The 24,552-nt window shown below is 43.7% G+C and overlaps 1 protein-coding gene across 29 annotated transcripts in view; it reads right to left on the bottom strand.

The window, feature by feature from the left end:
• Positions 1-24,552, bottom strand: part of TPD52L2 (TPD52 like 2) — a 167,454-nt gene that overhangs the window by 22,839 nt on the left and 120,063 nt on the right. For 15 of the 29 annotated variants that reach the window (XM_085619620.1, XM_085619622.1, XM_085619626.1 and 12 more), the window contains 2 exons: positions 11,474-11,518; positions 10,398-10,446 (listed from right to left, as the gene is read on the bottom strand). In XM_085619620.1, the coding sequence (XP_085475746.1) occupies positions 10,398-10,446; positions 11,474-11,518 (94 nt within the window). The remainder of the gene's footprint in view (positions 1-10,397; positions 10,447-11,473; positions 11,519-24,552) is intronic. The other 14 variants (XM_085619621.1, XM_085619624.1, XM_085619629.1 and 11 more) reach the window with 2 other exon arrangements.

Genomic DNA, 24,552 nt, shown 5'->3' with positions numbered 1-24,552 from the left:
TGTGCAGTAACTATGCAGGGGGGTACCTTTAATAATACCTCCTCCCACCACCAGAGTAAATTTGGAAAAAACAAAAACCCACAATTAGGAAGGCCGCTTTGAGAAAACTCCCGGTGTAGGCCTATGGACTACCCACAGTTATTGTTGAGTATACGTAGGCACAGCTCTATCCCACCACTGAACACCAATTTATGTTGGAAAACCACACTCCCACTCTGAAAGGGTGGTGGTGGTCTACCGGACACACTGTGGTAGCTTGGCTCGAGTGGTCAGGAATCAGGCTCCGTGCTAAGCATACGACATACCCAAACAATAACCATGCGTGCATCCGTTCCAAAAACGACTCTACACCGTAAAAATTATGAAAATATCTTTCTTTATCTTCTTTTTCTCTTAGTTGCTGATTGGATAAAATAAATAATCACAATATACAAACTTTTTAGATAGTGCAGGTCAAATAAATACTGGCTGAATGATTCAATAAATAGGGGTGATCATAAATACTGAAGGCATAAATAAAAGTGCAATACATACAGGCAATTAAATATTCTGAGGCAATAAATACTGTAAACCAATAAATACAGTGAAGCAATAAATAGGTTAAATACAATAAATACAGTGCCCCTAATAAATACTTAAAAGCTGACAGTGACACTCATAGAATCAGATCACTTTTGAATTCCTAAGGGCTGATTTGGCCCAGGCACAGCTTGTGGGGATGTGGAAGGCTTGGGGGTGTCTACTCCCTGGCTTGGACAAGGCTGAGGCCTAAACTGAGGTAGATCAAGGGGGGAATACCAGAGACCTGGCTCTCTCCCTCCACACAACTTCTCTAGATTAGTCCCAGCTCACCCCTGGCACAGTCAGGTTGGTTCCAGCACCTCCCTAGCCCCTTAGAGCAGTCTCTCAGGTCTCCACAGGGCCTTAGGCGCCCTCTACTCCACTTACTGCCCTTTTTCTGATGCTCCGACGCCGCTGGAGTCGTGTCGACGCCGTGAGGCGGTTCCAGTTCGATGTCGGCGGCCTCGGCACAATGTCAGTTCTTTGACGACGCCGGTAGGCGGCTCCGGTCTCGATGTCAGCGGCCTCGGTTCGATCTCGACCTCCGATTCGATGGCGTTGGGCAGTCTTTACTCGATGTCGACCTCGGGCGGCTCCGGTCCGATGCGACCTCGGATTCGATGACGTCAGCCGGCCTTGGCTCGATGTCGACTTCCGGCGGCTCCGGAGTGCGATCTCCACTCCCGACCTCCGGTGCTCCTCTCCTTAGGTTTCCGGCGACCCCGGAGTGCGACCTCCACTCCCGACCTCCGGTACACCTCACCTCGGTCTCCGACGACTCCGGAGGGCGGACTTCACTCCTCCGATGACGCCGCTCACTCGACCTCGGGTGACTTCCTCCTCGACCTCTGGTACTCCTCACGACCTCTGACGGCGCCCTCTCTCGACCTCTGGCGGCTCCGGGCACGACGTCCGCTTTCCAGTCGGCGCCGCTTCTCCACCTCGGGCTCCGGGTCTCAGGCTACTCGACGTCGGACTCCAGGGAAACCAGTTTCCAGGTCAGGATCTTGCTGTTCTCTGTTTCTAAGGCCTGTTCCTGCTGTCCAGGTCCTTAGGATGGTTTTTCTTGCTTCTTCCCACACAGGGCTCCAGGCTGGGCTCAGTCAGTAGGGACTAGTATCAAGGGTGGGTTTATGGACCCCACTCCAGGCACAAGTTTCCACCCCTGCTGCTTCACTCCTTCCTCCTTCAAGTTTCTGCTGCTCTCTCTTCACCAGTCAGGTGCCAACTGCCAGCTCCAACTGCCAACTCTCTGTCTTAGCTTCCCAACATTCTAAACCGCCTCCAACTGTCACAGGGTTCTGGAATGTTTTGGAAGGTGCTAGCAGGTTCCAGTGGATGCTGGTGATGTCACAGGTGGCCACCATTTTGTGCTCCAGGCCCTCAGACAGAAGTTTCAGGGGTAGCTAAAATGGCTCCCTGAATCTGCAGCAACACTAAAAAGTCTGGTGGTTCCCAAAAAGGAAAAATTCAAACAGGGTTTGAGGCAAAAGTGGGACAAAATAAATAATGATGAGGAGGGACCACCCAAAGGGCTGACAGGTCTAACACTGCTAATAAGTGTAAATTTAAACACTGATCCAGTGTAAACCTTCCTTCTCTAAAACTATATTGGAGGTTTGTTAAAACACAATTCTTGTTCAACCAGTCCATTAACTTAGTTAAAAGTCCCTCTCCTTAATACTTCTACAGCAGAGTCAATTAAAGTTATCAGACTGTAGCAACGCGGGTCCCATCTCTGGCCTTTTTTAAAAACTGTGATGATAATGGAAGAAGACCACGATGCCAGGAAACCCTGTTGACTGGTGGAGTCATTCCGGGGCTCTGGTGATTTAAATTTTTTTTTTTTTTGAGTACGTGGTCGTCGCTGGTTGCACCTACATGTCCTTCACTTTGTGATCTTTCTTGCCTCTATTCTTTGGCACTACATTCCATTAGCGTGTTGTCTGTGGGGCCTCTTTGTGCTACAGCACTTTCCAGAAAACTTGTGCGCTCCCCTCACCGAGCTGCCTCTTTTATTGAGGTTGTAATGCCATTGGCCTGTTCTACGAGGTGTCAGTTTACTTATCACTCTGTAAAACATGCCAAGTCTTTTTGCTTTCATCTCCGACAGTCATTCAGTTTCTTCTACACGGCAGGTTGCTGTGGCTGTTTTACCTTCTATCTGCAGATTTTACTTTTGTTGGCACTTCATTGTGCATGCTTATGTACACCCCGACGTATTTATGGAAGCTTTGGGGTTCTTCCCCTGTGCTGCGTGTGCCCCTTTTGTCAGGTTAATGGGGCCTTACTGCCTCCGATTATTGGAAAAAATCCTGATCCTGGTTCCCCGCCCCCCGGGTCAGTCACCCACTGAGTCCTTTGTCTCATCTATGCGTACATCCCTCATTACATCAAATTTAATGAGGGAGTCTGTGGGGTCGGGGTACATCAACACAGAAGTTAGCAGTTTTAGACTTCAAGACAGTACATGTCTTCACTCTAAAGCCGGGGCACTATCCTGTGGTGGGATGCTGCTATACTGCCAGTTTCACTTCAGTTTGGATTTATAGTCATCCCAATGTGTTACCATTGCCTTCACTGTACTCTGCAGTGTTCAGGAGCTGCGAGTGCAAGCTGATTTTCTGAATGGATGAGCTTGAGCGAAGCTTTTAGACCCAACATCTCTCTCCATGCCCTACTTGATCATACCCCTGAATAAAATTACTGCCAAAGTTCCAAATCACAAGGGCTTTGAACACGGACAGAGACAATCTTTGATCTTGCGTATGAATTCAAAGAAGGCATAGTTGCTTTTTTAAACATGAGAAAAGCATTCAACTTGATAAACAGGGTGTTGCTCTTAATGTTTTTGGACATAATGGGCATGCCACCTCAGTTCAGTTAATGTGTTGGTTTCCCTGCCGTTCCATTTTTTTTTTGCCTGATTTAATTCTAGCTTTGCGGTAGAGGCGTACCCAGTGGCTGGAGAGTCGACCCTCTTCTTCTCACTGCAGGTAAAGTAGAGTACTCACTGGGTGTCACCATGATGTACAATATACACTAGATAATCATGTTGATCAACAGCATGAGTTGAGACCATACATGGTTGTCTAATACGGTTTGTCATGAGAGAGCTTTTCCTTTGTCTTTTAATATTGATGGCCGCATTGTCAATTATTTTTTCCGATAAGACAGTGGACCCAGAGTTCATAAGGGCCATTGCCTTCCCCGCCAGGCTGACCCTTTTTGTGGCCAATTTGTCTTGAATTACTGCTAATTTCTTTTGAGCCGAGTGATTAATTTTCCAGGTCCTGATGAATGCCCCTAAACCACTTAGGAGTCAAACATGGACAGAAACATGTTGACCAATCTACAGAAGCATATTTGATTAAATCCCAGAGTCCTCTCCCTTCAACCCTGTCCCACAGGACCATCGAATACAGTTGATTTGACTCTCTGGAGACACCTTTTCTCACAATTTTAGTTGCACTCTGCCCCTCACTGACCCTCTAACATCGCTCATTTTCAAAATACTTCCTCTTCTCCCGTTGGGGAGTTGTATCCCACAACAGGGACCTTGCAGTCAGAGTGTGAGGAGGGAAAACCATGATGAAGCAGGTCTTCCTCGGGCGAGTGAGGGTTCTCGTCCCTTAAGAAGCTCTTTTCTAACAGCTATACAACATATTATACACACATATACATACAGGATTATAATTGTGTATGGTGCCTTCTCTTTTAATCTACCAGATGTACTTTTTGTGAGATTGTTGACCATGCAGTGATGCCCACCTTTTTTTCTATTATATCCTCTTTTATTGAACCTTTCATCGCAAAGATATGGCCTGATTCAGAAGTTAATAGTAGTCCCCTGGAGGAGAGCAGGTGGAATATTAAGGTTTATGCAGATGTGGCATTGCACCTAGACTCACAGGGGCCCAATGTGCTTTAAATCTTATAAATCAATTTTACACCATCTCGGGCTACAATAATACTAATTCTAAAACAGAATTTCTTCTATTTAAGATTGCTGCAAACAGTCTACCTCAAAGCAAAAAAATTCTATCCTGAACAGTCCTGAAAATACGAAGTAGTATGGACAGTGCAAGCTGTACAAGATAAACTACATTCAATTACTATCACAAATTAAGAAGCAGTTTAGAACCTGGAAAGATTACCATTTTTACTAAAAGAGTCCATCTTGTACTACTTCAATGCATTTTTTTAGTTAACGTCATGTGATCTGTCTAAATAAATGTACTTAACTGTTCCATATTATAATATATATGGACGTGAAATAGTAGTTGAGTGAGCAGCAAAACTCTGTTTCATGTAGGCTGGGCATTGCCAGGTGTGGAGCAGTATTACGTAGCAGCACCCTTGTAGTATGTACATAGACTAATTAGCGCAGTATGGTTAGGCAATACGGATAATTCTTTTCTGGATGTAATGGTCGGACAACATGAGGTATGTGGATTTGCATTTTCGCTTGGACATCCCAGATCCTTGAAGAAAAGTGAGGGTCTGAGTAAATGTTAATCTGCTTGGAATACTTTTGATAATTGTTAAGAAATTCAAGATCCTCGAGTTGAGAGGGCGGACCTTTGTCTGGGACACTGCAATAATTCCTGCTTGATTAAAAGAAGGCTCTAGGATGAAGGGTGGGAAATCGCAACTATTGGCGAGCATTTAGTTGAGGATAGTATGAAATCCTTTGGTGAGCTGCAGCCACCCCTTATTCTGCCCATTGGAGGAGTCTTTTTAGATCTTCCTTGAGACAGCGCATGCACTGTCATTTACGAGGTCTTTTGTTAACTTAAACTGGGCTTAGAACCCGTTCACTAAATACCATTGGTTGGTGTTATCATAACTTATTTCCTAGCTTCTCTTTGGTCAGTGCTCGCCAGTTTCACTTTCTCTTCATGCGTTTTTCCCTTCGATGAAGCATGCACCAGGTTCTGATTAATTGCTTTAGTAGTGTCCTTCCATGGTAAATGCTGGGATAGAGTTACCCCTTTTTTTTTTCTTCCAGAGTCGTAAATGTTGCTTGTTCCCCTATAACCTCTCCTGCTTTGTTGCTTCACGACCTCTTCTACTCTCTCCTGTTTAGTGTTATAGAACTTCACACAGGATGTTGTGAAAACCATTTCTCTTCATAAGTCAGCCTTCCTAGGGTTTAAAGAGCAGCATTCATGCTTTAAATGCCATTGTCGGAACTCAATGCAATGAATTTGTTCGCCCCACGCACCTCTCACCCAGTCATTGATGCTGAAGCAGAAAACAACAGCAGTCAAAGGGCATAAGCACACCAACTATTCAAAGCACTGCTCATGGCACACAGCTTACATGTGGTTAATTTGCATTAAAAAAAAAAAAAGTGTTGGTTCTCTCGTCAGGAGGCAGTTTGCACCAGTCCATTTCTCCTGTTAGAACCAACTACTAACCCCGAAAGTGTGGAGAGGATGTGGCGTAATGGCCAGATCTGCCGACTTCAGAGCTGGAGAAGCAGGTTCGAGTCTCGGCATCGGCTCAACATCCTGTGATTCTGGGCAAATCACCTAATCGCCCCGTAAATGATGGGTCCTTAACGGGTGCTCATGAAAAGCACCAGTGGTGATGATTAAGTGCCGGTACTGAGCACCAGAAACCACCAGATCAAATTAAGCAGTGCATGTCGTGATTTTCCACCTGTGGCTGTGCAGTGTACAAGCTAATAAACTGAGCAATTTGAAGACTTTGCCAACAGAACTTTATGCTGCTTTTTTGTGCAACCATTTTATGAATCACCGGATTTAATCTCATATCCATTTGAGATAGGAACTTTACTGCACAATTCTTTGGCTAATGAAGGGCAGGGGTGTCTCTTTTGTGCAGGCGGGGCTACTTGAATTATTAAGGGCTTTGCTGTTGGAAATGATCTTAGGGTGCTGGCATGGATGAGCAGAACGCCTGATTTGAACAATGCGTTTCTGGCTGCATGTAAACTGCGTGCGACCAGTCCTTCCTGACCCAGACGGAGATTTATCCCGTGAGGCATTAGATTCCCGAACGTTTACCACAGAAGGATTGTCCCGTGACACTGTGGGATCCTTTGACCCACCGCCATGTGTGTTCTGGACAGTCATGCTAAGGTGCCCGACCGTGCCTTTGTTCACATTTTAGAGCTTTAAGGAGCCCATCCACCGCATTTTCCTGCCTGATATCCCTCGCTATTTCCAGATTTGGTGCTCCCTTCTCTATCCTGATGAAGACCCCATGCTAAGGACTTAATAACCTTGATTATTGGAAGGGGTCGAAACGTTGACTTTTGCTCCTTTTAAGACCAGCGTTGACTGAGATTTGTTATCAGCGTCCTCACACTGCTATGTGTTTATGTTGTAGTAATTTGCCTGTTATAGGTTGGACAGGTTTCATCATGTAAATATAATGTATATATGGCACATTGCCTTTACCTCTTTTACAACCCTCACAAACGCATTTACCCACTTTATTCTCTCCCCCCAACATGAGCACCATTTTTTCATTTTTTTCAAATGCATAAACAATTGTGATGTCTTTAACAATCCATTGATGTTTTGAGAATAAACTGCATCTATTGCACTCTTGAATGTGATCCTGTGAAGGCTTTTATCTTTATGCTTTGACATTGTCGCTATTGTGACCACTTTTCTACTTTACTGTGTGTTACAAGGCAGGATATATGTTTTGAAGTGGGGGGTGGGAGAGCAGAGGTGTTTGCCACGCCACTGAACAGGGCAGAAGCATTAAGGCTCCCGCTCTGCAGTTACTGCTGGGGACATACAAAAGCCTGTTTAATTTCAGTGGGTTCTTACACATATATTGCCATAAACTACCAAAGCGGACGTTGCTTGTGTAGCTTGCCCCCTTAGCCTCACAACGAATTGTCATTTTGACGAAAAGTAGGCCAGTGACTTCACTGCTGATGTTTTTGGGAAAGTTTTGAGTAACTTCCTTCAAAGAGACGGAACTTTGTTTTCAGCAGATAAGAGGGTGGCGGGGGAAGATCTGCGATGTGTGGGAGAGAGGGATTGTTGGGTGGTTCAGAATGACAACCAGATGTTTGCTGATGCAAAACAGACAACCCATGATTGTAACTGGAATGCCTGCTCGTGATCACGAGTGGGGTTTATCTGCAACATGGCTACTGCCCAATCTTGTCCCCAGTTGTCTATATGTTCCTAGAAACCTCGTCTCTTGCAGTGGACAGATCAACTTGCTTCACTCCTCTGCTAAATAAATTTACTCGCCCTTTATTTGATCTGTAAGTACACACGCCAATTGATGCCATATTGTGCCTTGCGCTCATACTCCGGAGGAAAAGGCCTGGTATATTATGAGGAATTTGAAATGCAAATACCAGCTTATGAGAGCTGAGGTAGAACCAATATGCCTTTTATCGAGGGGCAGTAATGCACTGCACCCACTCCATAACTGCCCGTTTTTTGGTTGGTTTAGGTCAGGCATGACTTAGAAATTGTGATGTAAGCATACTTATTAGGTGCTTCACTATATGTAGACAATGACATTGGAAGTGCCTACAAGAAAAGTGATTAGAAGATTAACAATATCATTTTATCAGCAGCCAGAAATAGGTCAGGGCTTATTCCATTATTCCGGCTGTTTTGTACATACCAGATCTACATATCCCTATCCACTATTTGGATATGGCAATGTTTTTTAAAGCAATGTTGTACAGCAGAACGGCTGCTGTGCATGTGAAGTGGCCAGCATTGACCGTGTAATAATTTTTTTTTTTTTACTTTTAGCTATACTGTACAGCAGTTGCGTTGCTGTGGAACATGGCAAAAAAAAATTTTTTTAAAGGACAAAGCCCAAAGATCTTGCATAGAAAATTGGCTATTAAGTAACTTAGACAACTGATCATCTATTATGGGTTAAATTATTTTCATTAAAATTGATAGACTGATAATGTTTCCAACATTTATGTAGCACTCCTTTCACAATGCTTGCCGATAGACGATAAATGGAATCGTGTAGCAATAGATTTGACTGTTACTGAAGCCGAATAAATCTGATGCATACACTCTGCAGGGGAGCAATCTCTAACAGTCGGTCTGTTCTACTTTGTTCGAGTTGCATTACACACGGAATCCACTGATGAACCCCAGGGGCAAGTAAAAACTGTTTAAGCCGTAACAATCAAATTAAAACAAAGCATAAGACTTTCTCTACAAGATATCTAGGTTGATGTTCAGAACTGGTTAAGCCAGAGCCGGTTAGCTGGGCGACACTTAATATTAACTCCTAAACTGCCTTTAACATTTAAAAACAAATGGTCTAAATTGGATTATCTATTGTTTCCTGGCACCTTAGTAGCTCAGATATATTTCAGAGATTTAAGACCTTTATGTATATGATACATTTGTACTGGTCAAATCCAAATAAATGTAGATAAGTACGCATGAGTCAAAACAACAAATTTACATAACCCCTTTATGCAATAGGATACAGCACGTTTAAGTACAAAGCACCATGCATTTTCTAATTACATATACTGATATATACTGATACACGGAAATGTATCTCAGGGCAGGAGCATTATTTTATAGCTTTTAATGTGTTGTACTGGGCCATTGTTATTCCTAAAGTTTATTACTATAACTATAACTTTCAGAGCAAAGTGTTTATTTTGTATTGGGAACATTTGATTTGTATTAATATATGTACGTATGCCTGGACTCAGTACCTCAATAAAATTATCTGTAAAAACCACAACTGTTAAGTACACATTTTGCAAGATTGATCGTTCTTATTAGATACATTACTGATTTGTTTACAAAAAGTCATATTGTATTGTTCTTGATTTACAATCACAGTACAATAAATACAATTATAATCTTATGAGCATCTGATAAAATCTATTGTGCCCGTGTAACATTGGTTATCCACTTAATTTTACCAGAATTATCCATGAAAGCCACATCCTGTAGATCTTTGTAATAATCCTCAAGGCCCAAGAAATATTTCAACCTCCGCCAAATACAATAGCAGTGTAAGTAGGGCCTCTTGGGTCATAGGCTCAATGCCCATGTCCCATCGTAATGGTATTAACGGGGTGTTTTTTGGACGGTTAGTTAGGGCTCTCATATTCTTGGCCACACCCAGTGCAGCCAAATTTGCATTTCCCCATACTTCAGCCCATGCAGGGCACTACCCTTAACCATGGCTCTATACACCTTTAACGCAGGGGAAATGCGCCTTACTCTGAAAGACCTATAGAGTTTTAAAATAGCAACAGAGTGCTGAGTTAGATTCAAGCTGCTCTTCTGAACACGGGGCGGCCATACCATAGATCTAGTTAACTTGATTTCCAAGTAAACAAACTGGGCTACCTTGTCAAACGGACTGCCCACCAGCATAATAGAGCCCCTACAGGATTTATGAAGGCTAACAGCAACAAACTTCGTTTTAGAGTGGTTAATCACCAGTCCTCATTCAGAGCAAAAAACCTCAAACTTATCTACTAAGTGTTGTAGGCCACTAGAGGTCTTCGACATCAGAAGGGTGTCATCAGCAAATAATAAAAGGGGAATCTTACAACCAGCCAATCGGGGGGCGTCATTTTGTTCATCCGCTAAATAAGTGACCACATCATTTAGATATAAAGAAAACAGGGTAGGAGCAAGGATGCATCCTTGCCGGACCCCGTTCTGGATATCAAGACAAGATCAAGGTCCTCCCACTACTTCCCTTGAGGAGACTAAATCGAACACAGTCATCTGCTAAAAGAGCTGTTCATCCTCATACAACACAATTGCACCTGAGCAGAAAAGGACAGTATTGACTCAAACCAGTCTACAAATTTACTGTCTTACCTTCAGGGAGCCAACTCGATCTTCAAAAGACTTAAACGTTTGAGAATTCCTATAATGAAAACGAAGGACAAAGACACATGAGACCTCATCCCCCGAGACCAGCAGTAGCACAAATCAGGTTACAGTCATAAAGAGTTTGTCCAAGGCCTGGGCAACTTCTTTAGCACTCCTCCCCTTCCACTCAGGGCTTGCAAGATATGGATTCTCATTAGGTGGCCATTCCACCACGAACGGCAGGCTCTAAGCAGGACCGTTCAGAGAAAGGCCTACTTATCGAACTGTAGTAGGTATGTAATCCTAACAAAATGAGGGAAGTAACATGCATAATTTACTTAAGCCATGAAACACAAACATCTTGCATTTCACATCAAGCAATAATGTTAACTCCTAGGAAAGAGTGCAAGTAGTTCACTACTTGCACCCCTGCATGTAACAGTAACTACCTGGAGAGGATGTTGAGATTCCATGTAGCATTTAAAAGGCAAAGGTTTGGGTCGACATGTAAAATATGTTTCCAAACATATGCTCTAAAAGCTGTGATTGCAATCCTTTAGAGCAGGCAGCAATTCTAGATACACCAAAAAACCAGGTAGGCCACTTCTCTTATGGACATCATAAGAGTGCAACTGTGAACATTCTGTGAGAGAAAACGCAAGCTACAATTGTACAGTTGATATTCCAGTTGAAAAGCAGCACAAACATGCATTATTGTCTCTTTCTATGTGCAATCCGAGAGCTAGAATTCTGCATATGGTTAAAAAGGTCCCTAGATTATTATAGGCCATGAAAATGTTCTGCTCTTCTAAGCTTGGAGCTTCTAATTACCACAAATCATGTCTCTCACCACAGTTCCACACACAAAACCTGCTTATATACTTCGAATCAGTAACATGGAGTAAGCTGGGCGTATAAGCTATTAGACACTCACTACGACCTATTTCCTAGCAAGGCATGCATCACACTATAACAAAAGAACAAACTAAGATGTAACAGGATAGGGAAAGTTTCTATGACACCAGTTTCTCAGTCTGGAATATGCTGAAATAGGAGATTTTATGGGGAGACAGTTACTTTACCTCATTGCCGGCATGCTTATCGAATGGCGGATGGAGTAGCTGCTACTTGGAAGCATTAAGAGGGTAGAGAAGTAAAGTTAACAATCAAGTCACAGAAGTTATTACATTAAAGCAAGCACCCAGCAGATCATTATCAGATGCAAGAACTGCATAGAGCAGGATAGACAGACAAGTGGACTTCCAAGACCCCCATAGGATATAACACAGATTAAATACACACAGTCGAGAGCACACTGGAGGAACTTCAGGCTGATTATGTGCAGGGGAGAAATGTTAGGACAGCAAGAGAGGACGAAGAGAGAGGAAAAAGCTATCAGAGAGCAAACAGTTGAAATAAATAAGAAAACACCTTGCAGGACAGACAAGCAGCAAGAAGTAATGCAAGGACCACTACATAACACCACACAGGTTAGGTAATGAGGACTGCCAGCGACAAGACAGAGTGGAAAGCTTTGGAATACCAGTAAGAACACATTAACAAGGTGGAAAAATATCAGTATAGTTAGACAGCACTTCACAGCACAGATAAACAGAGGAGAGATGAGCCCTCTGTCCTTTGAAATCCCTGATGAATAAAGGAAGCACAGAAGACAGGGCAGACAAAATGAGAGCAGCGGTACCATGGCTAGTGGGGAACTCCAGGGAGGAAAAATAAATTGAGAGGATGGCCACAAAAACAATTGGTAGGAGAGATAACTAGAGTGTGGTAGTACCATGATCGCTAGGGGACAACTGGCATCGCATCTGAACAAAGAGGAGTGATAACACAAGTATAAAACACCAGATAGGTCAGCTTAACAGAGACGTGGCCAAAACGATTTGGGCATTTCAGTTTTAGATAAGCGATCACTCAGGATTCATGAAGTATACAAATGACTATCTCCGGGGCCAAACCTCACCATTAGGGTTTCTATCACATGTAAAAGGAAGACTGCAGTGTAGCTACATCACAGCAGCTCCAGTGTCTTAGCAGGCACCAATACCTGATAATAATCTCTAGCCTATAGGTCTGTTTCTGTAACATGTGGCCATAGTTATAGTGGCAGACTGCAACTTTATAGAATAGAAGATCTCCCTGGGTAAGCTGCCCAAACTTCAGCCTTTTTTGGCAGACTTGCCACCTCCCCGAGTCAGACCAGTCAGCGAGTCTCCAATGTTGCCAGAATATAAAGGGAAACTTATCAGTGCATCCGACTATAAAAGCATATATCAATAAAGCTAAAGGAAGCAAAATAACTCTGTAAAGAGTCTTCAAAGAAACTATAGCTCTAATTTAGAATGCAGGGCTTGTTTCACTGAATTTGTGAAACGTAGGAGGAAAGGAGATGGCTGTAAAATTAGTACAGGAGGTGGAACAAGAACAACTTCAGTAGAAGGGAACATGCTTCGGTGGCATCCTCAGAAAAGTTATTTTGACAAAGCAAGGCTGATTACCAACTTAAGTAAAGCTATCATTATTTTATCTGGTTGTTCCATCCCACTACACGTCACCAAGGCCACTTCAGAGTGTTTCTCCTGGGTTGTGATCTTGGGCAGGATCTTAAACTAAGGACAATCAAGAAGTCTTTATTTCTTTTTAGGAAAATCTAGTTCACTATTAGTGGGTGGATCAATGCTGAAAATCCATATTTGTGTCATTTGCATTGAAGGAAACTGGAAAGAATAATACGCTCAATGATCCGTGTGTAGGGTCAGAGTCAAAAAACGAATAGTGAAATACTGCACCAGTGCCTTCTTCATGTGAATCTCCTTAATTAAAAAGTATTTGAGGAACAATGAACCTTATGAGATAACATCAGAAACCGTGATGTCACTAAAAACAACTACTGCAATAAAACATGAATGAAGTGCGTATGTCAAACAATGTGGATCAATAAGTAAAATAAAAACACCAGGAATAAAACCATACAATAGCAGGTGCAGGTGGAAGTAGACCAAAATGTGGATATTGCAACACCTTGTAAAAAATGACAAAGGTGAAATGGTGAAGCACAAAAAAAAAAAAAAAACACGCAAGTCAAGAAATCGTGCATAGCAACACAAAAAATGAAATATTAGATGGCAATGCAAAACTCATACTGAACAGAACACAGCAGGGAACTGCCAATGCATATAATTATTATTACCACTGAAATGGCTAATGACGTGAAGAGAGGAGGCAGAAAAAAGGAAATCTCAAATGTGGGTGCTGTGGTACCAAACATCTGCGTTGGTGGGAGTGTGGAGCTGGAAAGGGAGCCAAAGAGATGGCGAAAATGCGGTGTCAGTCAATAGAAAGAAAAATGGGCTTAGAAGTTGGCCGGAGACATAAAATATCCACCTGCCTTTCCACCCACGGTGTGAAGAAAAAAGGTGGGCCACCTCCAGGTGTTTAAAAAGGGAACACGCAATGATGTAAATGGCAAACGCCAACAAAGTGATGGAAGCACTCCATTGTTTGTTTGGTTCAGTTCGTTGGTCGGTTAATTCTGTTGGTTTCACAGGCGGGAGGTTAAGCCACTACACTGCTGGAGGCGGTGTTGGAAGATGAAGAATGAATATTTTTAAACTCTTGAGTTTATTTATTATTTGTTGATGTGAGGTTGGATGCAACAGATTTAAACTCAGATTTTGAGTCATGCATGACGCACTTGACATTCACAGTATTTTGGTTGTTTTCACAATTTTATTAACTTATAATGTTCAGTAAGGTCTGGTTTGAATCACAAATAGTTTTCAAGGGATAATTGGTCACAGCAAGTCATGGTGGGATTGAGTCGGGGGACTTGATTTTTGGAAGTTTAGGTTTTATATAAGAAAAAATTATTTTAAAAGTTTTGTTATGATTGTCATATTGCAGTTACCCCTAACAAAGAGCCGGTAGCTCGAAATGCACTGGGTGAATATATGCATGACCGTTTAAAGTGAAATGTGATTTCTGATGTGCTGCAGATAAAGACTTGGGCAGATCTCCAGCATTGTAATTGTGGAGTCATGTTGCCTGTACCGAGATTCTTGAAATCAAGTATAATGGAATAAGCTGATTGAACATGGATTCATTTTAAATAAACTTGGATACTTTTCAGAAATAGTTGTGACTTCCATTTTCATGGCAGTGCAACTTGAATGGCGCGTGACGATGCACCACATACTTTTGCAAATGACAAACTGCCATTTCAAAACAAAAAGGTTAGGTGACTGACAAGAAAGAAACACCCACCAAGTCAAATGGTAAAACGATTATGCTACCTACCCAGTTAGCATCTGTTCTTGGCATGTAAGCTGTGGATTCACATGCTTTGCATATTCCTGCCATCTAGTGTTGGGTCTGGATGTTTGCAAGTTGTTTTTCTTCGAAGAAGTCTTTCCTAGTCACGAGGTAAGGTGATTCCCCCTTTCGGTGATAGTGCGCATGGACATCGACTCCATTGTTAAGACTGTTTTCCAGCAAGAGGGCGAGAATGCAGTAAGTGTAGTACAGAGAGGTCCATGCGCATGTAATGTAAATAATGAAAACTGCAACAGTTACAACTGCCCGGGGAGGTGGGAGGGTGCATGTGAATCTACAGCTCTACATGCCAAGAACAGATGCTTACAGAGTAAGTAGAATAATCAGTTCGAGGCATGTGTGCTGTAGATACACATGCTTTGAATAGACTATAAAGCAGTATTCTCCAAAAGAGGCTGCTAACCGGTAGATGTTGCAGCTGTTTGAAAAAGTTACTTTAGCACTGCTTGCCCTACATTGGCTTGACGACGTGCTAACACATCCACACAGTAGTGTTTGGTTTAAGTGTGTGATGTGGACCATGTTGCTGCCTTTCCAATGTCAGCTATATGGATGTTATCTAAAAAGGCCATAGATGCTCCTATTTTATGAGGGGAATGCGCTCTAGGAGGTATAGCTAAAGTTTGTTTAGTTTGCCAGGTTTGAATGCATTTAGCAATCCATTTTGCAATACCAGATTTAGAAATCGGATTGCCTTTGTGAGGTGTAGGAAATGCAACAAAATTGTTTTGTGAAAATCCTTTCTGCTACCGAATCAGGTTGAGGAAAGAATACAGGCAACTCAACTGATTGGTTGATATGACAAGCAGAAACCACTTTAGGAAGGAATTTTGGGTTGGTGCGAAGAACTGTTCTGTCTTTATGAAGTTGAAAGAAGTGTTCTTCTAAGATTAAAGCCTGTAACTCACCAACTCTCCTCAATGAAGTGATCGCAATGAAGAAGGCCACTTTCCATGATAAACCTGTAGCAGACAGTTGTTTAATGGCTCAAAAGGTGGACCCACGAGCCTTGTAAGAACAATGTGCAGATTCCAAACTGGTGCTGGAGGTACCCTGGGTGGTATTATTCTCTTAAGGCCCTCCATAAAGGCTTTAATTACTGGAACCTTGAACAAAGTCTGTTTTGCAAATATGCGGCTACTGCTGCAAGATGCAAGCAAATGGAAGTGTAGGTTAGACCAGCACACTGTAAATGGAGAAGGTAACAAATGATATTTTGAGTGGATGCATCTAGTGGATCAATATTGTTATTAGTACAATATATAAAAAATCTTTTCCATTTTGCTGCATACCATGCTCTGGTAGTAGGCTTTCTTGCTTCTTCAAGAATGGTCATACATTCAGGTGGCAAGTTGAAATAGCCAAACTATATGACTTCAGGTGCCAAATCGCTACATTGAGCTCCTTGGGATTTGGGCATCTGACTTCTCCATGGTTCTGCGTGAGAAGACTGGAATTGAGATGCAGCTTTTGATGTGGAACTACTGAGAGTTCTAAAAGTGTTGTGAACCATGGTTGACAAGCCCAAATAGGAGCTACTAGAAGCAGTGTGAGATGTTTGCCTAAGCTTCCGACCAGAAATGGGAGGAGATGGAGAGGCGGAAAAGCGTAGGCAAATATCCCTGACCAATTCATCCATAGGGCATTGCCTTTGGATCGAGGGTGTGGAAACCTGGAGGCGACATTTGGGCATTTCGAGTTGTCCACTGTGGCGAACATATCTACGTGTGGGAATCCCCATTGTTGAAAGTATGGAAGGAGAACCTGGGGATGAAGTTCCCACTCATGTATTTGTTGACACCTTCTGCTTAGGAGGTTGGCAATCTGATTGTCCACTCCTGGGAGGTGCTCTGCCAGAAGATGAACTCTGAAGAATTGGACAACACCAAGTGATCTGAGGGAGGCATGACAGTTGTAGAGAATGTGTCCCCCCCCGTTTTTGTACATAGTACATCGCTGTCATATCGTTCGTGCGGACTAGGACAACTTTCCCTATGAGGTGAGACTGAAAAGTTTTCAGTGCTAGATATACAGGTAGAAGCTCTATATAGTTGATGTGCAGAGCTTTGTACTTGTTGTCCCATAGACCTTGAATTGTGAAGATGGGCACCCCAACCTGTGAGGGATGAGTCTGCTGTTAGCACGATCTGTGGAACAGAATGAATGAAGGGCGGCCCTTTTGATAGGTTTGGTGTATTTCACCACTGCAGAGAGCGATTGGTGCGGCTGTCTACCAACACTAGATCTGTTAATTGACCCCCAGACTGATTCCACTGACGTGCTAAGTAATCTTGTAGAGGACGCATGTGCAATCTTGTATGAGGCACTATCACAATGTATGATGCCATCATCCCTAGCAATTGCATGAAAGTCCTGACTGCCAAGTAGTGATTGGCCTGAAACTGTATTAGCAGAGATTGAATATTTTGAATTCTGGCTGCATTGGGAGAGGCTAGAGCTGTGCAAGTGTTTAGAGTCGCTCCCAGGTAGGACTGCATTTGTGAAGGCTGAAGGCGAGACTTCTGCACATTGACCGTGAAACCCAATTGGTGGAGTAGGTCTAATGTAGTCGGAGTGTGGTGTAGACACTTTTGGTGTGTGATGGCTTTGATGAGCCAGTCGTCCAGCTATGGGAAGATATGAATCTGTTGCCTTCTGAAATGTGCCGCCACCACTGCTGCTAGACATTTTGTGAACACTCTGGGCACTGGCGCACAAAATATGAGGGGCCCCTCATGCACGTTTGGTAGACGGGCCCCCTCCGGGCTTAATCAGGATCTCTCCGGCCAGAGTATTGTGCTAAGGTGTCCCCCTGCACCGCGGGGACTGCAGGGGCCTGTCTTACACCACTGACTCTGGGGAGCAGTAGTTACTCCGAACGGGAGTACCTTGAATTGATAGTATTTTCCTGCTATTGTAAATCTGAGGTATTCACGATGAGCTGGGTGAACCGGAACATGCGTCTTAAGTCCAGTAAGGACATAAAATCGCCTTGCTGTAGCAGTGGAAAGACCTGTTGAAGCGTGAACATGAGGAAATGTTCTGAAAGTATGTACAGATTTAATGTCCTTACATCCAAAATGGGTCTTAAGGAGCCATCCTTCTTGGGGATTAGAAAGTACAGAGAGTACACCCCTGAACCTTGGTACTGTAGTGGAACTGGTTCTACATGTGCTCTGACAAGAGTTTGTGAGTGCAAGGTAGAATATTGAGAGGATTGCTGGTGAGCTCCAGGCAATAACCATGTCAGAAAATGTCTAACACCCATTTGTCTGATGTTATGGATTGTCAAATGGGGAGAATTCTTTTAGTCTTCCCCCTACAAGTGTTTAATGATCGGGTGGAAAGTAGGCAAGTCGCTGCTTATTGGGGGAAGGGGAGTTGCGCGTTGGTGTGCTCTTACCCCTACCTTTAAAATGGTTTCCTCTGTACCCTCCTCTATAGAAGCCTCTACAGGAAGAGGGTTGCGTGTTGGACTTATATGAGGAAGTGTTAGGGTCTGAGTATCTACTTTTAGACCCTGATCTATAAAATGAGCGGCATAAGCATCTTCTGCTTGAAGGAGTCTGAAGGGTTCCCATGGAATTTGACACGTCAGTGTCTTTTTCATCGTTTGTAAAGCATCATCAACCTGAGGTCCGAAAAGATGTTGCTTGTCAAAAGGAGTATCTAAAATAGACTGCTGGACTTCCGGTTTAAAACCTGAAAGTCATGCAGACGTAAGAGAATGCTGGTATTAACTTCTCTTGCTGCAGTGTCAGCAGCATCAAGAGCACATCTAATAGAAGTTAGAAATTAGTTTCCCTTCTTGAACTAGCTCTTGTGCCTTTTTCTTGTGCTCTTCTGGGAGGTACTGAAGTAGGCCTTCCATCTCATCCCAGTGTGCCCTGTTCATACCTAGCTAGTAGGCCCTGCGTGTTGGCAATACGCCAGTGATCAGCGGCTTGAGCAGCTACCCTTTTACCAGATGAGTCAATAAGCTTAGATTCTTTAACTGGGGGAGGTGCATCCCCAGAGGTCAGCACGTTTGCTCTATTATGAGCGTTGGAAACTACTACGGAATCTAGAGGGACCTATCCTTTAATAAAAACAGGTCAGAGGGTGATGGTTTATATTTTCTAGGAACCCTGGGTGTTAAAATACATGCACGAACAGGGTCCTTACAAAGCTCATCTGCATGTCTCATCATGCCTTTTAACATAGGGAGACACTGTGTGAGGACCCTAGTGTTTCAAATAAAAAGTCGTCATCTAAGGCATCTTTATGCAGTGCAACCCCATGATATGATGCTGCTCTGGAAATTGGCTCTAGATAGGAACATTATCATCATCATCATCATCATCATCATCATCATCATCTCCTAAATCAGGCTGTGTATGAGGAGACCCCTGTGGTGTTGTGTAATGGATCGGAGCCTGGCAGTACTGGTAAAGGTGAAATTGGTGGAGAGGATGGCAAAGTAGGATGGATAAGACGTGTAGCAATGTCCTCCTTCTTATCAAGAGGGATCTTGTATCCAGTGTCCTCTGAACGGACGTTCCTCTTGAAGGGAGTTTTGGCTAATATATGTCCAGTGTCTGGATTGATTTAAGCTTTTTCTGCTTTGGATCTAGTCTGTCCATTATATCCAAGATCGGTTCCGGGGAATCTGAAAGACTTTTTTCGATTTCAGAGCCAAACCTTTTAGTGCCGAACCGGACTTGTCCTTCGAAGAGGAGGATTTCGGCTTCAAACCAGATTTGCCTTTCGGAGCGGAATGTTTCAGGTCCGAAGATGATCTGTCTCAGCTCAAATCCGAGCCGGAATGCTTGACCACTTGTTTCGGTGCCGGGCCCGAGGGCGGGGCGTCAGAAACATCATCTCAGTGCCAACTAAGGCCCGAAGGAAGAGGTGGTGCCGAAGCCTTACGTTTGGTGGAAGAAAGTTTATGGGGTACAGGCGTTTTAGTACTCAAGACACCCTGTCCCACTGGAATGTCTTCGGACTCCATCTCGAGGTTGGAATCTGATTCTTGGTCCGAGAAGGCCTCCTGTTCTTCCGCAGCTGCTGCCTCTTCCTGTTTGGATTCTTCTCCGAAGATATCCAGAGTCTCTTGAGTGCCTTGACGCTGCATTTCCCGTTGTTGAGTCCGACAATCTCGAAGAGTCTTTTTCGACCCGAACGGCCTATAGGCCTCACAGTCTTCTTCCTTGTGCTCTGGTGATAAGCACAAGTTGCAGACCTGGTGTAGATCGGTTTGAGGGTACCTGGAGTGGCACCAAGGACAGAAATGAAACGGAGTCCGTTCCATCGGCAGAGGGGTGGATCGGCGCGGCTAGGCCCGAAGGCTGCCCGCAATGTTTTTGACCAAAGATTAGAGACTTTCTGATCAAATGGATACACGGAGAGAGGAAAGCACGTACAATAACAATACTGTCGAGGGTAGAATGGATTGCGCACCGAGGGGAGCCCGAAGGACTGTTTCAAACGGGAGCGCAGAAATACACGTCCGAACCAGATGGCAGAAAGAAAACAATCTAACAATGGAGTCAATGCCGATGCGCACTATCACCAAAAGGAGGAGTCACCTTACCTCGCGACTAAGAAAGACTTCTTCGAAGAAAAACAACAACTGGCAAACATCCAGACCCAACACTAGACGGCAGGAGTATGCAAAGCATGTGCATCTACAGCACACATGCCTCAAACACACAGACTTATCAACTAATTAATCGTAGCAACACACAGGGTACGTTGGAAAACCCAAAAGTACTGTCACCTCCATACAGTGCACATTACCACATTTCACACCATAAGCCTGTGCTAAGGTAGTCAATATCTAATTAAAATATGTATGAAAGGCTAAACAGTCCATTTTCTACAGTACTTTGGAATCAGCTGTATAGATTGAAATGGCTCATCACAATAATAACAGTAATGCACCAATTCTCCTGCAACGAAATAGGAGGTTGGGGGAAAGTGTATTACTATGGATCTGGAGTGTGCAGGCTCAAGTTGAAAAAGCAATGCTCATCTTGACAAGCTTTTCAAGACGGACTCAAATAAATGCAGCAACACTGGATGTAGAAGTGAGACAGGCATATCCAGCTGATGGGAAAGAAAAATAGGTATGCCTGGCTTTGGGGCACCACAAAGTTGTCAAGCCTGTTTCTGGCTGTCTTTGGCAGGGTAAAGCCCTACACAATCCAAGCAGTCTGATCCCTACTCCGAATCCCTCATGGAATTAATGGCACAAACATTGCCAAAAGCAAAGATGTACTTTAATGCCTGGCAGTGCTTGTACAGTAGTGGGTAAACTTGAAAGCTTGGTACCATAGAAGATCCTAAAGTTATATAATTGGATCATTACTTCTGTTACAGTGTTACAGTGACAATCAAAGAAAGATGGCACAAAACACTAAAGACCCCCAGCCAGCCCGATTTTCTGGGGTACTGCAGATGGAAGATCTGAGGTCAAATCACCCATTTCTAGATAGGAAGCCCTGGTTCTGAATCAAATCATTTACTTAACAAGGGTCTCAGAGGGCTTGAGGATTTACTTAAAGAGCATTTTGTGGTATGTCACACATTACATTGATGCCTTGAGTACCTCTTTAAAACAGAGCTTCTACCAGATCATCAATACTACTTCCTTTTTGGAAGAAAAGGAAGGTTGAGGCCCAGCAGAGGAATCCTGGGTGGGTGAATGGGACAAGGGAAAAAGTTAAGATGTTCTCCAAGAAATACAACTAATGACTTACGAGTGGATGTCCACCACTACATGGGAAGGATAATGTTACTTACCCAGAAAGCATCTGTTCCTGGCATGTAGAGCTGTAGATTCACATGCTTTGCATACTCCTGCTATCTAGTGTTGGGTCCGGATGTTTGCAAGTTGTTTTTCTTCGAAGAAGTCTTTCCAGTCACAAGGAAAGGTGACTCCTCCTTTCGGTGATAGTGTGCATGGGCATAGACTCCATTGTTCGATTGTATTCCCGCAGAGGGTGAGAATGGAGTTAGCAAGTGTAGAATCGAAATGTCCATGCGTATGAATGTAAATTGAGAACTACAACAACTAGAGGAGACCGGGAAGGTGGGTGGCCGCATGTGAATCTACAGCTCTTTATCCGTTCGAGGCATGTGAGCTGTATATCACATGTGCATAGACTATACAGCAGTATACTCCCAAAGCGGTGGCTAACCTGTAGTGGTTGTAGTTGTTTGAAACAGTGTTTTTAGTACTGCTTGGCCTATATTTGCTTGTTGTCTAGCTGACACATCTACGCAATAGTGTTTGGTGAATGTGTGCGGTGCAGACCATGTTGCGTTGTAGACCATGTTGCTGCCTTACAGATGTTAGCTAGGGGACTATTCCCCAAGAAGGCCATAGTAGCCCCTATTTTGCGAGAGGAATGCGCTCTAGGGGGTATTATTAAAGTTTTTTGCTTTGGCATAACATGTTTAAATACATTTTACAATCCATCATGTAATACCTGACTTGGATATGGGATTGCCTTTGTGTGGTGAAGAAAAAGCAACAACTAGCTGCTTTGTTTTACTGAAATTCTCTGGTTCTTTCTACGTAATATAGTAAAGCTCTAACATCCAGTGTGTGTAGAGCTCTCTCTTCTACAGAATCAGGTTGAGGAAAGAACACAGGTAACTCAACTGATTGATTGATATGAAAGGCAGAAACTATTGATATGAAAGGCAGAAACTACTTCAGGGAGAAATTTGGGATTGGTTCGAAGAACCACCCTATCCTTGTGAAGTTGAAAGAAAGGCTCTTGTATAGTTAATGCCTGAAGTTTACCAGCTCTCCTTACTGAGGTTATTGCTATGAGGAAAGCAACCTTCGATTAGAGGAATTGTAACTGACATTTGTGCATTGGTTCAAAAGGTGGACCCATCAGCCTTGTAAGAGCTATGTTTAAGTTCCACTCTGGTGCAGGGAGAACTCTAGGTGGTATCACTCTTTTTAATCCTTCCATGAAGGCTTTAATCACTGGTACTCTGAATAGAGATAGTGTTGTCTATTTTGCAAGTATGCGGCTACTGCTATGTGTAAACGAATGGATGTGTAAGTCAATTCAGATTGCTGTAAATGCAACAGATAACAAATTATGTTCTGTATTATTGTTGTTACAATATATAACAAACAGTTTCCATTTTGCTGCATAACCTGCTCTAGTAGTAGGTTTTCTAGCTTCTTTGAGAATGTTCATACAGTCTGGTGGTAGCTGTAAATAACCAACTCTAAGACTTCAGGAGCCAAATTGCTAGGTTGAGTTCTTTGGGATTTGGATGTCCGATATCTCCATGGTTCTGAGTGAGGAGACTGGGTGTGTGTCACGTGGGACTTGATCAGGATCAAATAGAGGACGTCTCTACTGACCTATGGCCTCCTTGTATCTCTCCTGTCCTTTATTTCCAGTCGCCGTGGGAATCCTCCGGGACAGGACTATTACGTCCCCTTTAACTGCGAGCACTTCCTGGAATCCTCGACCCAGCTGATTCCATCACGTGGTCCAATCGGGACTTGCTATTCTGAGGAACCGGCTCCCTTAAAAGACACACAGGAAGAAAGCCTCGTTGTCATCCCGGACTGCGGAAGTGCCGACCCGACAGAGAATCCAAGAGAGTCCTGGAAGGCGTGCCGAGAGAGAGAGGAGAAGTACTCGTCGACCCTACAGACGCCGAAGAAGCAAGGGTGCCAGAAACACGACCGAGGACTTCAGAAGAGCCAAGACAGGAGACGGACTCTATCCGGTACAGCGGACAAACCAGCCACACTCCGGGAGGAGTGTGGCTTGCAGAGGTACGTGGCTGGTTCTCAAAGCGGGACGTGGCAGATAACAAGTCACTCTGCACGCGGAGGGAGGATCGTAGGGGTAACTGACTCGTTCTGAGGCTCCCGACTGGGGCTTGCAATCACATGGTGGCGGTCGAGGTGTTCTCCCCACCCTCCTTTCCCTGAGCACTATTAAAGGAGACAGAGTGTATGGTGACACTCGCTTTCTTTTCTTTACTTTTGTTTCGGCCGCGTAGGACCCTCCATCAACCAGACCTCACAGAGAGAAAAGCCGAACGTGGGGGGAAGAAAAAGGAGGAACGCAGATTTTGGCCGATTCAAGATACCGATAACAGTGAAAGAGACTTTCCGTATTAAGTAAAACCGGTCGTTTCATGGAGTGGCCATGAATAAAGATCCTTATCTCACTACTCTAGCGTACGGATCTATTTACTATTATCCACAGTGTGAGATGTAGCTTTTGATGTGGAACCACCAACAGGTCTAACAAGGTGGTGTACCAAGGTTGATGAGCCCATGTGGGAGCTACTAATATCAGGGTGAGGGATGTTTGTCGGAGCTTCCGAACCAGTAATGGAATTAGTGGGAGAGGCGGAAAAGCGTAGGCAAATATCCCTGACCAACTCATCCATAGAGCATTTCCCTTGGCTAGATGGTGTGGGAACCTGGATGCGTAGTTTGTGCATTTTGCGTTGCATACTGTGGCAAACAGATCTATCTGAGGAAATCTCCATAGTTGAAAGTAGGAAAGAAGAACTTGGGGATGGAGTTCCCACTCGTGAACTTGCTGCCTGCGTCTGCTGAGCAGGTCGACAATTTGATGGTCTACTCCTGGACGGTGTTCTGCTAGGAGATACATTTTGTGATGAATTGCCCAATTCCAAATGCTTTGAGCAAGGCGGGACAGCTGTAGAATGTGTGTCCCTCCCGCTTTCTGTAGATAGTACATTGCTGTCATGTTGTCTGTGTGGCCTAGGACAGTTTTGCGTAGAGGAGTTGAGGAGAGGAGTTGGCCTAACG

The sequence above is a fragment of the Triturus cristatus genome, chromosome 7, assembly GCF_964204655.1.
Source record: "Triturus cristatus chromosome 7, aTriCri1.1, whole genome shotgun sequence".
Taxonomy (NCBI): domain Eukaryota; kingdom Metazoa; phylum Chordata; class Amphibia; order Caudata; family Salamandridae; genus Triturus; species Triturus cristatus.
Note: the sequence above shows the minus strand (reverse complement) of the source record. Positions and strands in the feature narration are given on the sequence as shown.